At 53.8% G+C, this 13,329-nt stretch overlaps 1 protein-coding gene across 1 annotated transcript; it reads right to left on the bottom strand.

The window, feature by feature from the left end:
• Positions 1–941: 941 nt before the first annotated feature.
• LOC138103862 (serine/threonine-protein kinase PAK 3-like) lies at positions 942–10,608 on the bottom strand. Its single transcript, XM_069002470.1, has 13 exons — positions 10,583–10,608; positions 10,342–10,507; positions 10,019–10,141; positions 9,372–9,494; positions 8,940–9,144; positions 7,881–7,944; positions 6,601–6,649; positions 5,305–5,417; positions 4,655–4,772; positions 3,890–3,989; positions 3,269–3,465; positions 2,533–2,670; positions 942–1,031 (listed from the first exon to the last, which is right to left on the bottom strand). The coding sequence occupies exons 1-13, from the start codon at positions 10,606–10,608 to the stop codon at positions 942–944; spliced, it is 1,512 nt and encodes a 503-aa protein (XP_068858571.1).
• Positions 10,609–13,329: the final 2,721 nt, after the last annotated feature.

The raw sequence follows: 13,329 nt of genomic DNA, 5'->3' as shown, positions 1-13,329 counted from the left end.
CAGTTGCATAGGGAATGCAAAAGCCACACGCTCAAGCAAAGAAAAATAAAGAACTCATTCACCATTTCCCAAGGGCAGGCAGGTGTTTTGCGTCTCCAGGAGGGCAGGGTCCCCTCACGCCTCACAGTGACTTGGGAAGACAAATGCCGTCACTCCAAACGTCCCCTCCTCCCTCCTTCCTGCGCCCAGCTTGAAACACTGAGCAGGATGTCAAATGGTCTGGAATATACCTGTGGCCAGTTTAGGTCACCTGCCCTGGCTGTGTCCCCTCCCAAGCTCTCATGCAGCGTGACCCCAGGCCAGCTCTGTCTGGGCAGTTGCGTCCCTCATGCTGGGTGCTGAGCTGAGAGAAGCCGTGGCTCACGCAGATCCAAACTGCACAAGTTGTCACTCCCTCGCCTCAGCCTCAGTTCCCGTGGCAGAACTCGCGTGCCCGCTGGACGCTCACCTGCGCCCCAGCCTGCAAAGAAGCCCGGCTCCCTGCCCCTCTGCCCAGAGCAACACAGACACTCCCAACCTTTCCAGGAGCTGCAACACAACCAGGGCCACGGCGGCGGCGTCCCCAGCAGTGACACCACTGCTCTGCCCCGTTTTGCCCTCCTCTGTTCACAGCTGTGAGCCTGTATCTCCACACGAGGTTGTAGCCTGGAGATAACGAAGAAAGCAGACTTTTGCCCACTTCCAAACCATGCCACAAATGCCATCCATGCGTCTTCCCATGTTTACGCACCACCTGACCATTCAGAAGCAAATTTAGAGCCTATTCACAGGGTGAGAACAAAGCGAGTCTTCCAATGAAAGTTTTATAGAGTATTTATTTTGACTATCAATCTAAAAAATTAGAAACTACAAACTATGAACTGTAAACTACAAACTATAAAAAACTCCCAACTATAAAAAACTACCAACTACAAAAAAACAACAAGTGGCCTCTTCCAGGGCTAGTATCTCCTGTCGGCCATAAACTGCTGCGCTGCCATGATCAGAGGCGTCAGGCTGGAGGTCGGCTTGGCTGAGGTTACAAACGGATGCTGCCCAAAGAGAAAAGGAAAAAATTAACTTCTGCTTTCCCAACTCCACTCCTCATGGGCTCAAACAGGCTTTCTCTGGTTACCAGAAAGACGCAGAAATGAGGGCACTCTCTGCACCTCTGTCTCCACGTCAAGGACCTTGCTACCATAGGAAAACATGGCTCACAATCCCACAAATCCATTAATCCTGCAGGTGTCTGCAGCTTCTTGAGATTTTTGTTGTGCCCACATTGTGGGAATGCAGCTTGCATGTCTTCCTTTCATCAGGACACTCAACAGGCTTCTTGAGGTTGCCCTTTTCTAAGGTCATGGGCTATTTTAGTTGCTAAAAAAAGGTGAGGAGCGTAAGGCATTCCTCAGGAAACTCCAATCCCTTGGAGAAAGGCTGATCCCCGTAGGATTTTGGCCCATGTTCTGAAAACCACTGACACAAGTGGCTGACGGATTCAGCGCTGGCTTGAAGGGGGAGCAGTGCTGGCACCTCCCTCCACAGCAGGGACAGCCGAGCGGCACCTTCTGCCGCTCCCTCTCTGCCACAACGTCGTCTACATGGCTGTGCCAGGCAGCAATGGGCCAGCCTGGCCAAGTCCTGCTCAGCTGTCCCCACCTTGGTGGCACAAACCTCTACAAGTGGGGCAGGAGGGCCAAGCCAAGGCCCCTCTGAGGCTCACTGGGAGCTGCCCAAAGCCCCTCCTTCCCTCCCTCCCTCCCTCCCTCCCTCCCTCCCTCCCTCCCTCCCTCCCTTCCCTCCGTTCTTGCTTGCTTCCTTCCTTCCTTCCCACACCCAAATCTCAAAATTATTGCCAGGAGCTGATTTCATTGGCTTCTTCCACCACCTTTTCAGCCCTCCCTACCTGCTATTATTCTACTTCACTTCTTTTGCTACCACATTACACTGAGTGTGTTCCCAAAGGGCAAAACTGGGCCACAGAAATGACCATCTCAGCATGGAGCACCTCTCCTCTGAGGAAAGGCTGAGACAGCTGGGCTTGTTCTGCCCCAAGAAGAGAAGGCCCTGGGCACACCTTCTTGCTGCCTTTCAAGACTTCCAGGGGGCTTCACAGCATGTTGAGGACATGTTTTTTTGCAAGCACAGTCGCATTAGCACAAGGGATAATAGCTCTCAACACAAAGAGGGCAGATTCAGATCAGGTCTAAGGAAGAAACTCTTTGTGACGAGAGTGCTGCAACACCAGCACAGGTCGCCCAGAGAGCTGCTCGCAGCCCCATCCCTGGGAACATTCGAGGTCAGCTCAGATGAGGCCCTGAGCAACCTGATCTACTTGACGACGTCCCTGCTCCTTGCGGACCACTTGGTCTGGGTGACCTTGAAAGGCTCCTTCCAACCCATCCCCACCCAGGATTCTCCTTCGTTTTTCTTTGAAAAGCCCCGAGACTGGCGATTCCTAGGACTGGTGCCCCTCTGACGCCTTGGATTGAGCGGATGGGAAGCCCCTGGCAGCGGGCAGCTGGCGCACCCTGCAGCCGCTTGGCCTTTTACCTGCAGAAGCTCCTGGGCAGACCAGCGCCTGTCCTCGTCTGTCTCCAGGCAGCAGTGCAGGAAGTCTCGCAACCAAGCGGACTGCTGCCTGGGGTTCTGCAGCTTCGGGGTGCCCCCGGTGCTTATCAGCTGTCGAACCTAGAGAAGAAGGAAACGCCGCGCTCTGCCTGTCTCCTTCGTATGCCAAACCGCTCACCCAGACCCCACGGGAGAAGCTCCACTCTCCAGTGGCACTTCCCTCCCTGCCACAGGCTTGGACATGCCCTTCCTACCCCACACAAAAGAGCCCAAAGCCAGAGACAGCCACAGCTAGTCCACTATGCAAAGGCTCCTGCTGTGCCCCCGATGTCAATGGCTGACCAAACTGGGAGCAACTCCATTGGCAAAAGCACACTTTGCTTCTCTGAGGAACGACACCAGCTCTTACAGGCAATTTGGAAGAGGGACTTTGGTCGAACTCTACAGTTTCCAAGGATTATTACATAAAATAATATCTATTATTATACACTGCTCACTGCTCCCTTAGGCAGAGCTTCCATCAAGCAAAAGGCATCACAAAAGGATTTTTTAGTGCTGTTTGTGAGTAAATGCCAAGGGGACGGTCTGGACAAGAAGCACGAGAGACTATGCGGCCTGGAACCTATCGTCTTCAGGTGTTAGGCAAGCTTCCCGGGCCGAAGAACGGGGGCAGACTTTGTTAGAATGACAGCAGAGTCTGAGAGCAGTTGCAGCGTACCATGGCAGAGGTGTTCATCAGGTAAGGAGGCGCTCCTTCCACCATCTCGATCCCCACGATGCCAAAGGACCAAATGTCCACTTTGGGGCCGTAGGGCTTCCTGGTGAAAATTTCTGGCGCCATCCAGTGAGTAGTCCCGGCAGCTGATCTCCGTTTGCTCTGCTCAGGGGTGAGCTGAGCAGCGAGGCCAAAATCAGCTGAGGAGAAAAAAGCCCTCTGGTCAAGTCGGCCCCGAATTAGGAAAGCAAACCAAAGAACTCCCCGCTGTACCAACGTCCCAGAAGGCAGTGTGGAATCTGGCTGCAAAAGGGGCCATGCTGGCATTCCTCCGGCCTGCAGCCGAGGAAATACGGAATTGGCCACTGAGCAAAAGCCCCCAGTTTCGGGCAGTGGCTTTCAGTCCCCTGAAGCTTTAGCCCGTAACGAAGGGACACGCACAATCCAGAGCCACTCCTGACACCTTCTTCCCAGCCACACCTCCCTGCACGTTGCAGCTGTGCTCTGAGCTCGCAGCAGGGCAGCCTGCACTGCCACGGGCACCACTCTTGGGGACCTGGCAGTCACTCAAAGGCAGCCCCACACCGCAGCCCGCCATGGCTGAGCCTGGCCAACAACACCCACCCAACTTGACAGATCCGTCCAAGCCCAGGAGAATGTTGTGGCTTTTGATGTCTCGGTGGATCACTTGCTTGGAGTGAAGGAAATCCAGGCCTTGCAGGCACTGAGAGAGAGAAAAGAAACACGAGCCTAAGAGTTCCTCATCTGATTTCATCCTACAAGCAGGGAAGTGGCAAACCTGCAAGACCGACTCGCTGGGGGATGCTGAGCCATGGCAGGACAGGCTGCTGGCAAGGGCAAGAGCTTGCTGCTCCAACACGAGGACAGCAGTGCCTTTTTAAGTGAGGGCATGCATATTCGCTTCTGAGACAGAAAGGGCAACTGTTCCTCTGGCCAGTGGCCTGCAAGCACACACTGAAGGAGCGCTGCTGCAGGGGCTGTGCTCTCTCCAGCCAGACGACAGCGGATGCTTTTGCAAACACCACTTTGGGTGCAAGCATCTCCTTTGAGCCTGAGCTTTGTGAGAGTCCCGAGAGTATCTCTTTGTCTTTGCCACTTGTCTGACATTGTGCCACCAACCCGTTTGCTCTTACAGGGAAGGAATGCAGTACACTTCGGGTCCAGGCAAGTGTTCAGAGAGGCAGACACAAACAAACACAGCTGGAGAAGGGCAGGCACGCTGGCAGGCACTTCGGATGCTCTTGCTGCTGCCAGTCGTAACAGAAAGGCAGGAAGCAAGCTGGGAAGATGAAATCACTCCTCTCCTTACCACCTGTTGGGAAGGACCATCCCGCCCAAGCCACGGGAAGCACAAGCGCCATCCCTCACCTCCCGAGAGACAGCTGCTATCTCTCCTTCTGCCATACGAGTCTCCCTAATGACATCGTGTAAAGAGCCTCCGTCCATGTATTCCATCACTAGCCAGAGCTCCTCGTCCACCAGGTAGCTGAAAGGAGGAAACAACAGCGTGGAGATGAATGCGCACAGTTACATGACCTGATGGATTCTTGTCTCCGTGTCTCTCTCGGAGGAAGGCAGGAGCAAGTGAATAGTCATTCACTAGGCTCCACAGGCCTTGAACTCTGTGCAGTCTAAAAGCCTTCTTGGTATCCACACCAATGCAAAACACTGGGAACAGGCAAAGGAAATAAGATCTACAGTGCTTTGTCAGCACTTAAGACCCGAGGGAAAAAATCAAGCCCCAAACCTGTTGGAAAATGAAGTGCAGGGAGGGGGGAACTTTGAGGCTGTTGGCTCAGTAAGGTAGGGCCGAGTCAGGTCTTTGAAAGCGCACTTCAAACTAGGTATGCCAGGAAAGATTAATGCAGCCCCAGTGCAATCTCCTCCCAAGACGCCGTAGATCAGCAGAGAAACAGGAATTAACAGCTCTGTTCTCTGCCAGCCACCAAAGGAGTGGCTGATCCTTTAGCTTGCAGGATGGCAATGACCCTTCATGGCAGAAGAGCAGAACCACTCACCTGTCTACGTAGTTGACGAGGTTGGCGTTCTTACTGTCGCGCATGACCTGGATTTCGTTCACGCACAGTTCGGTGCTGCTCTCTCGCAGGAGACTGATTTTCTTTATGGCCACCTGAAACGACATGGAAAACCGTGAACCAAAGAAGGCTGTGGCAGGAGACCACAACGGGAACGATGAGACAGTGATTTTGGGATGACAGAGCTGGGCGGGGCCAAACCGCCTTGCGACTGGACATCAGAGGAATTCGTAGCTGAGCTTGCAAGAGCCTCTTACGCCGCTCGCTTGGGCGCCAGTCCCAGGACACAGAGTCAGAGAGCCTTTGCTTTGTACACCCAGGCAAAACACGCTCTAAACTCTCCACCTCAAAGCTCTAACAACACTCCCTACGCCCACAGCCTTCCCCCAGGGCCTTACTTTATCTTCAGCATTTCCATTCACACACCTCTTGCAAGCAGGAAGCCATTCTGTGCCGGTGAAAATGGAGCCAAACTGCTGGGAAACCACTGGCAGTTCTAGGGGGTTACATCATTACTCCAGCAACCGCTGGCATTCTTGAGTGCACAACAACACAGCAAACTCTTACAGACATGACGGGTAAAATGCCGTCCTAAAAGCATCTGGAGGGTTAAACCCCAGGAAATACAACCCTACTCACTTTACAGAAAAAATGCTGTGATGATGAAAACATCATTGAGGCTACCTCCCAAAAAGACAGCCCTAGCCCTTCCACACTTCAGGAGCTGTCATTTTGCTGCACTAAAACACTTTCCGTCACACCACGGACATTTGCAATTACTGCCTGACTGCAAAAAGGAATAGCCCACGCCTTGATCCTCTAGCCATGCACGCCGGGCTCTGAGCATGGCATAGGCCCTTGAGAGTCCCCTTGCAGACCTCTCTCTCGAAGCACAGTTCCCAAGGGCAGCCCTGCAGGTGGCTAAGGAGCTACCAGCACGATTCCCATGTATTTGCTACGAGCCAGAAACGAGAATTCAGGAATCCTGAGCTGCCGGCCCCAAAGAGCAGTGCCGTGCTCTAAGACACCACCTTGGCACTAAGACCCAGCTGGCTGCGTCTCCTCCTAGGAGAGAAACCGCCTGGCCTCCTCGCATTCCTTGGGGCAGCTGAGAAGGACAAAATCTGTCCCCACTGTATTTGGCAGGCGGACACTGCTCGGCACTTCAGTGGCCCTTGGAAGCAAAGCTCTACTGGCCGGCCAAAGCTCAGCCACAGCTGACAGCAGAGGGGAGGGCACTCGAGAGCTGCAGAAGCTGCGGCGCTGCCTGACGCTTACCTCTTCTCCTGTGGCAGTGTCCACTGCCGTACACACAGTGCCGAAACCCCTAGAAACAAAACAGCAGCGGAGAAAGGAGAAGTCCTTTAGTCCCTTCAAGTGCAAGACACTGTGGTCCAGCGGGAAGAAAAGGCCTGGGGCAAATCTCAAATGGGACACGACAGATTCTGGTCTGGGTCTTTTTCCCTTTGTTCTTTCCGTGTGTGCACGTGGGTGGGATTTTTCCAGGCACACACACTCCGGCTGGGCCTTCCCACACCTCTCCTTGGAGTCTATCTGCCAAACTCAGGCAACACCACACAGGCCTTCTGAGAAGCCTGAACTCACGGAACAGCCATTGGAGGAAAAGATCTAGAGACAGATCCTTCCTCCAGCTGCCAAGGAAAGTAGTCTCCAGCCACAGCCAGAGCAGCCGAAGGCCTCCATTGTTGCACACACAAATGGAGAAGTACTCTACACAGGGCATCCCTAGACAGCTTCATTCCGGGTCCAGAGCCATCAGCAGCTGCTTCTCTTCGGTGCCCCAGACACAGGAAGGACTCTACTCCTCAGGCGAGTTCTTGTACACTTGGCTGCTCCCAGAGGAAATGCTGCAAATCCATCCCATTTACAGTCAGCAGAGCTGGCTTTCAAAAGGGAACAGCTTGGGGGATTCTTTGCAGGAAAGGCCAAATCCCCACAGGATCCATGAGGGCTCTGCCATCAGGCAGGTGATGCCTTTTCCTCTAGAGTGCATCGGCACCGGCGCTTCCCTGAAGCTTTGGCTTTTGCCACCTCAGCTATAAAAGAGAGTTGCTTCTTTCACCTCTGCTTTTGGCTTCTAGACTAGGTGACGGTCATCCTGAGCACTGAATCTTGTTTTCAGCAAAATATTGGAAAGAAATGCTACTGACAGCTGTTCTCTGGCAGCTCTCAGCTGCTAACTTGACCTTTGAGGCAGCACACTTTTTGCTCCTTTCATTCCCACATCTTCTGTATTCTTTTGGGACACGTAAAAATGGTTTCTGCGAAGAAAAGCGGCAAAGAGGTGCCACACACTTGAGGGACAGGAGATCTGCCAGGCGCTGCTCTTTGCCGCAGAAAAGACATTGCCAGCATCCAGGTGTCTTTGCCATGCCTTCGGACCACAGCTATAAACGCTGACCAGTACTGAGGGACGGGAGCATCTCAACGCAGTGTCTGAACAGCTTTGGAGCTTGCCTGACGTCACGCTGGGGAGATGTGACACCAGCAAAATACACAGCCCCTCCCTTTGAAGAAGGAACGGTGGCTGCACTCACCCTTTGCCAATAGTTTCCAGTTCTGTGTATTTAGCCTCGGGATCTCCTTCGCTCACCAGCATCCCTGAAAGAAACCAAAGGAAAGATGCTCACTTCACAACAGAGATCCCACCCTGCAGCAGATCAGAAAGGCAGCCCCACTCTCTCTCCCCGCTCTCCTTGGGGACACCAGGCCCTTTCTTCTCAGTCACTCAGCGAACCACAACAACAACCGCACCACTACAACACCACCACCACTACCACCACAGCAACAAAACAGCAACAAAACAGTCAGCTCTGCAGCACAGATTGCCTGCGCAAAGCCTGACTGTCCAAACTAAAAACTAAGCACATGGAGAATCAGTCAGAGGAGACACGGATCAGAAAAGACAGCAGTAACCAAGAGAAGTGATTGTTGTCTAGAAACATTAAGGGCAGCAGGAAGAACAAAACCTTTCTGTTCTTGGGAATAAACACTCTGTGACATTCAACCAAAGCTTTAATCCTTGCAAATGTAAAGGCAGGCATCTTGGGTTCTGGAATCAATTTTTATCAACAGCTGCCCTTTCCAGAACAGGAAGAATATTGCAAAGTGCTTCCAGCAGAGGCACGATCTCCACCTTTCAGCACTTTGCCTAAACAATGCCTTTCTCCCTTTCAAGAGCAGCAGCTCATCTTATAACCCATTGCATGGGCTTTAGGAATGAGGTCCCTCATCTTTTAGGACCGGGCTACCTTCTGAAGATGACCTTGGCTGTGCCCCCCAGGAGCTGGGCCCAGAGAGCTCCTTGAGGCCCACTCATTCGCTGGGTCACAGCCTCCTGCTCAGCCAGAAACAATCTCTTGCTTCCCTTCTGCACAGAGGGCAGCTCAGGCAAAGCCAAGCCAGGCCGAGCTGCCCTCAGAGGCAGGAGAGCCTCTGAGGTGCTCTCTCGCCACCTCAAAGCACAACAACAGGTCCTGTGTGGAGGCCTCAGGACCCGACACTCCGCTGAGGAGAACAGGAGGTGGGAGGAGCTCATGCTGACACATGCACACACAAGGCACTGCTCCAGCAGACAAGGAATACACAGGACATACTCAGCATGGCCAGGCACTCCTCCTCTGTCTTCTCCTGCAGGTCCTCAGTGCTGCCAGAGGAACTGCTTGTGCTCCAGGTGCACGAGCTGCTTGTGCTCCAGGTGCACGAGCTGCTCGTGCTCGAGTTTCCAGCTTGGGGACTGGAGGCTTCTTCAGAGCCTGCAGCTGCAGCCCGTGCAGGTGCCAGGACAGAGGAGGTGGAGCTCTGGGACAAGAAATGACTTTGGGTCAGAAGGGTGCCTGGCAGAGATGCCCCTCTGATCCCATTTCAAATGCAAGCCCCTAGGAAGATGCTGCCGGCCACATCCAGGGCTCTTCACCTCTCGGCTTTTGCTGCCCACTTCTCCAACTCAAGGCGCAAAATCCAAAGGCTGCTTTTACACGAGGGACTAAATGACACCAAAGACACTGCTAACCAAAGCAGGCACTTACTGATGTGAGCTGCTCAGGCCGTGGGCTGACCGCAGGGGCAGGTTCCTTGGCACCCTCCTCCTCTTTAGCCTCTTCCTCGGGTACAGAGGCAGCCAGAGCAGGTGCTGACGCTGCCCCTGTGCTCTGTGGACAGACAGCAGCATGAGGGACGGGGAGGAACCTGTCAGGCAGAACCTTTAGATATATTCAGCGGCAGACCCCGCTGTATCTCAGCTGTTCCTTTAGCTACTGACAGCTGCTCCATGGAGAGCGCCAGGTCCCTCCTGGGGACAGTGACTCCTCCATGCCCTGCGAGGCTGTGAACTGCATCTTTGCACTGCTTTGAACTGCATCTTTGACAGAGAGCCTGCACAGCCACAGGGCACAAAGGGCCTCCCTTGTTCCCCAGGGCAAAGACATCCTAATGCTACCTCTTGTCTCTTGCTAAGACAAATTCACAGCCCCTGTCAGAATAGTGGGAAACTGATGTCTAAACATCCGAGTTCCACACCCCTTTTCAAGGGCTCGTGGCTGGGGGAAGCGCTCTGGAAGCGCTGAAAAGATTCCAGGCCTCAGCATCTTCAGCCACACATGGGAGATGCTGTCTGATCAGAAACCTGCAGCTCTGCTTTGCTCCAGCCACAGGGCTTCCCAGAGCTGCCACTTACTGATGCTGGATGCTCAGGCCCTGCGGTGGCAGCAGATGCAGCTGGGTTGGCATCTTCCTCCCCTTTGGCCTCGTCTTCAGGAAGACACACAGCCAGAGGACGCTCCGAGGTTTGTTTTGTGCTCTGCAGACAGACAGCAGCATGAGGGACAAGCAACCTTCTTTATACTCTGCTCTAGACCCAGATGCACTAAGGAGAAATCATCTGCAGAGAAATGGGATCCTCAGTTGTTCAAACTCAAGTAAAATGGGCCAAGTAGATGCGACCGCACTCTCTTGTACAGGAGAAATTCCATCATGGCTCAAAGCACCAAGCAACCCCACTTTCATCTGATCAAAAGCTCTGAAATGGAACATGGAGACAAAACAGGCAGGGATCCCCTGCAGCTGCTGCTGCTGCTGCTGCTGCTGCTGCTGCTGCTGCTGCTGCTGCTGCTGTTGCACAGAGCCTGGACTGTACTTTCGTTCATCTGACCAGGCTGGCACTGGACTGCAACAGGCCCAGCTCACAGCTTGCTCCAAGTCGTCAAATGCTACCAACGCCAAAGGCTCCTTTCCCACTCACCCACGGACCGGATTCTCTCCAGGCATGGGCAATGTGACCTGCAACACACAAGGGAAGAAGAACCAGATGCTGTAAGAAAACTGCCTGCACTGGGCAAGCCCACCAAGAAGTCAACCCAAGGGAGAGCGTTTTGCTTTCACTACATCCCTCCAGCAGCAACCCGTGTGCCACACAGCAAGCAAGACAACAGCACAAAATGCTGCCTTGTGTCTACCTGTTGTCCTCTTTGGCCACTCAAGCCACAGAAACGTGAGACTAAGAAAGCCCAAGTGGTTCTGTAGTAGTCAATGCTTCTGCCCAACCCCACCCCACCCAGCAGGAGCTACAGCTCCTCCCCTTCCTGCACTTCAGTTTTCTGAAGAGATTGCACACAGCAATTCCCATGAGCTTGCTGAAAATGATTCCACAGAAAAGCTTCCCCCAAGTCCCCCTCAACCGTGGTGGCAGTTCTACTGTGACACAGCACAGGAACAGCTCCTGCGTGCAGGAGCATACAAGAACTCTTCTAAAAATGTCTATCTCAGAGGCCTTTGCCAAGCTGGTTCTGGGATTTCAGCACAGAGCCAACGGCTCTTTTAGCACGCAGGAAATGTCAAGTTCCACAGGCACATCCTTGGGATGAGGGAATGCAGAGGAGAAGATGCTTCCCCTCAGTCCTAGAGAGCAGCGCACAGTTTCTACAAGGACTCCTGCCAGGCTCTCCGCATCTTCCCATCTTGGAAGATGTCTTGCTTCAGCCAGCAAACTGAGGAGACTGCACACTCCACTGCCACAGGCCTTGCCGGGATGGGGGGGAGCAGAACCCCTGCAGGCTACATTACAAATGCTGCCCACGCCCTGCTGGCTACAGACACGCCCTTCTTAGCTGGAGCTGTTGACAGCAGCTTTACCCCACTAAAGGCATCTTCATGGCAATTTGGTTTCCATATGCTGCACTGAACAAAAAGGTCTACTTACGTGCCAGGTGGGTGAAAAAGTACCCAGAATAAGCCACGGAAAATGCCGTGCAAACTGCAGCACACACTCCCTCCATGGCTCGAGCAGCGCTGCTCAAGTTTGCACCGGACAAGACTCCTGGGGAAAACCAAAAAGACTCAAGAGTCCCGTCAGGGTGCAGCCTGCTGGCAGAGCCCTCCGCGATCAGCAGGGTCCGCCTGCAGTGAGCACGCCACAGAGCTGCTCTGCACACTGAGGCCTTCCGTGCCTCGGCACGGCAGCTTTGCCTTGACAACGCCGGGATGCGGCCGCTGACATCACAATAGCGGCCGCTCTAGGCTGCTTTGTGAATTCATGCATAGAACCAGACCTTCTCTACAGCCAACGCCAAAAAAAGCCTGCAAAGCAGCACAAAAAGCCCTCCTAGCCCGTAACCTCAAGGCATCTAGGAGTAACTCTGAAAACACACCAAGCCCCTATAGCCCACGCTGAGAAGCTGAACACTGAGAAGCTGAACATTGCAGCAACAAAGGAAATCACTCCTTCAATGATAGCTGGGGGACAAAACCTCAGGAAGCACTTTTGTAGACCTTCTTCCCCACATGTTTGCCACTGAACAAGGTGGGACACAGGCCTACAAAGGGTAGGATTGATGAAAACATGGAAAGCCAAGCAACAGTTCATCCACTGCATACACATCATCCTGCTGCTGCAGTGCTGTGGCATCTCCAAGGAGACTTGCCCATCTGAGGTGCACCTCTGGGAGCCTCCCTGCGCTCATCCATGCACCACAGAGAGCTGCCTGCTATGGATGTAAAGAAAGGACGAAAGAAAAGAAAGTACCAACACAGTGTGGGACAACTCAGAAGGTGCTGCTGGGAGGAAAGCAGTGGGCCCAAATGGGCCGGTCCCAGCAAAACTGGAAGCTGTGAGGCAGAGAGCAAATAGAGCAGGTGCTGGGAGGGCTGCAGGAAGGCAGGCTTAGGAAAACAGAAAAACCACCACCGCCCCAAAGTTTGGAAGCTTCATTCCTCTGCCTCTCGCTTTTAAACCACTTTTTCTCTATTTCTCATGCTGTGGTTTAACCCCAGCCAGCAACCAAGCACCACGCACAGCCATTCTGGCTCCCTGGGGAGACAATCGGAAGGGTAAAAGCTGGAAAACTCACAGGTTGAGATCGATTCAGTTGCATAGGGAATGCAAAAGCCACACGCTCAAGCAAAGAAAAATAAAGAACTCATTCACCATTTCCCAAGGGCAGGCAGGTGTTTTGCGTCTCCAGGAGGGCAGGGTCCCCTCACGCCTCACAGTGACTTGGGAAGACAAATGCCGTCACTCCAAACGTCCCCTCCTCCCTCCTTCCTGCGCCCAGCTTGAAACACTGAGCAGGATGTCAAATGGTCTGGAATATACCTGTGGCCAGTTTAGGTCACCTGCCCTGGCTGTGTCCCCTCCCAAGCTCTCATGCAGCGTGACCCCAGGCCAGCTCTGTCTGGGCAGTTGCGTCCCTCATGCTGGGTGCTGAGCTGAGAGAAGCCGTGGCTCACGCAGATCCAAACTGCACAAGTTGTCACTCCCTCGCCTCAGCCTCAGTTCCCGTGGCAGAACTCGCGTGCCCGCTGGACGCTCACCTGCGCCCCAGCCTGCAAAGAAGCCCGGCTCCCTGCCCCTCTGCCCAGAGCAACACAGACACTCCCAACCTTTCCAGGAGCTGCAACACAACCAGGGCCACGGCGGCGGCGTCCCCAGCAGTGACACCACTGCTCTGCCCCGTTTTGCCCTCCTCTGTTCACAGCTGTGAGCCTGTATCT

The sequence above is a fragment of the Aphelocoma coerulescens genome, assembly GCF_041296385.1.
Source record: "Aphelocoma coerulescens isolate FSJ_1873_10779 chromosome Z unlocalized genomic scaffold, UR_Acoe_1.0 ChrZ, whole genome shotgun sequence".
NCBI classification, from domain to species: domain Eukaryota; kingdom Metazoa; phylum Chordata; class Aves; order Passeriformes; family Corvidae; genus Aphelocoma; species Aphelocoma coerulescens.
This window is presented reverse-complemented; position numbering and strand designations above follow the sequence as displayed.

Coding starts and splice junctions, on each gene's coding strand:
- LOC138103862 (XM_069002470.1), bottom strand. CDS start 10,608: ATGCCTGGAGAGAATCCGGTCCGTGG. Junction 5,418..6,600: donor ACACTGCCACAGGAGAAGAG/GTAAGCGTCAGG, acceptor ATGTCGTTTCAG/GTGGCCATAAAGAAAATCAG. Junction 3,990..4,654: donor TAGCAGCTGTCTCTCGGGAG/GTGAGGGATGGC, acceptor TCTCTCTCTCAG/TGCCTGCAAGGCCTGGATTT.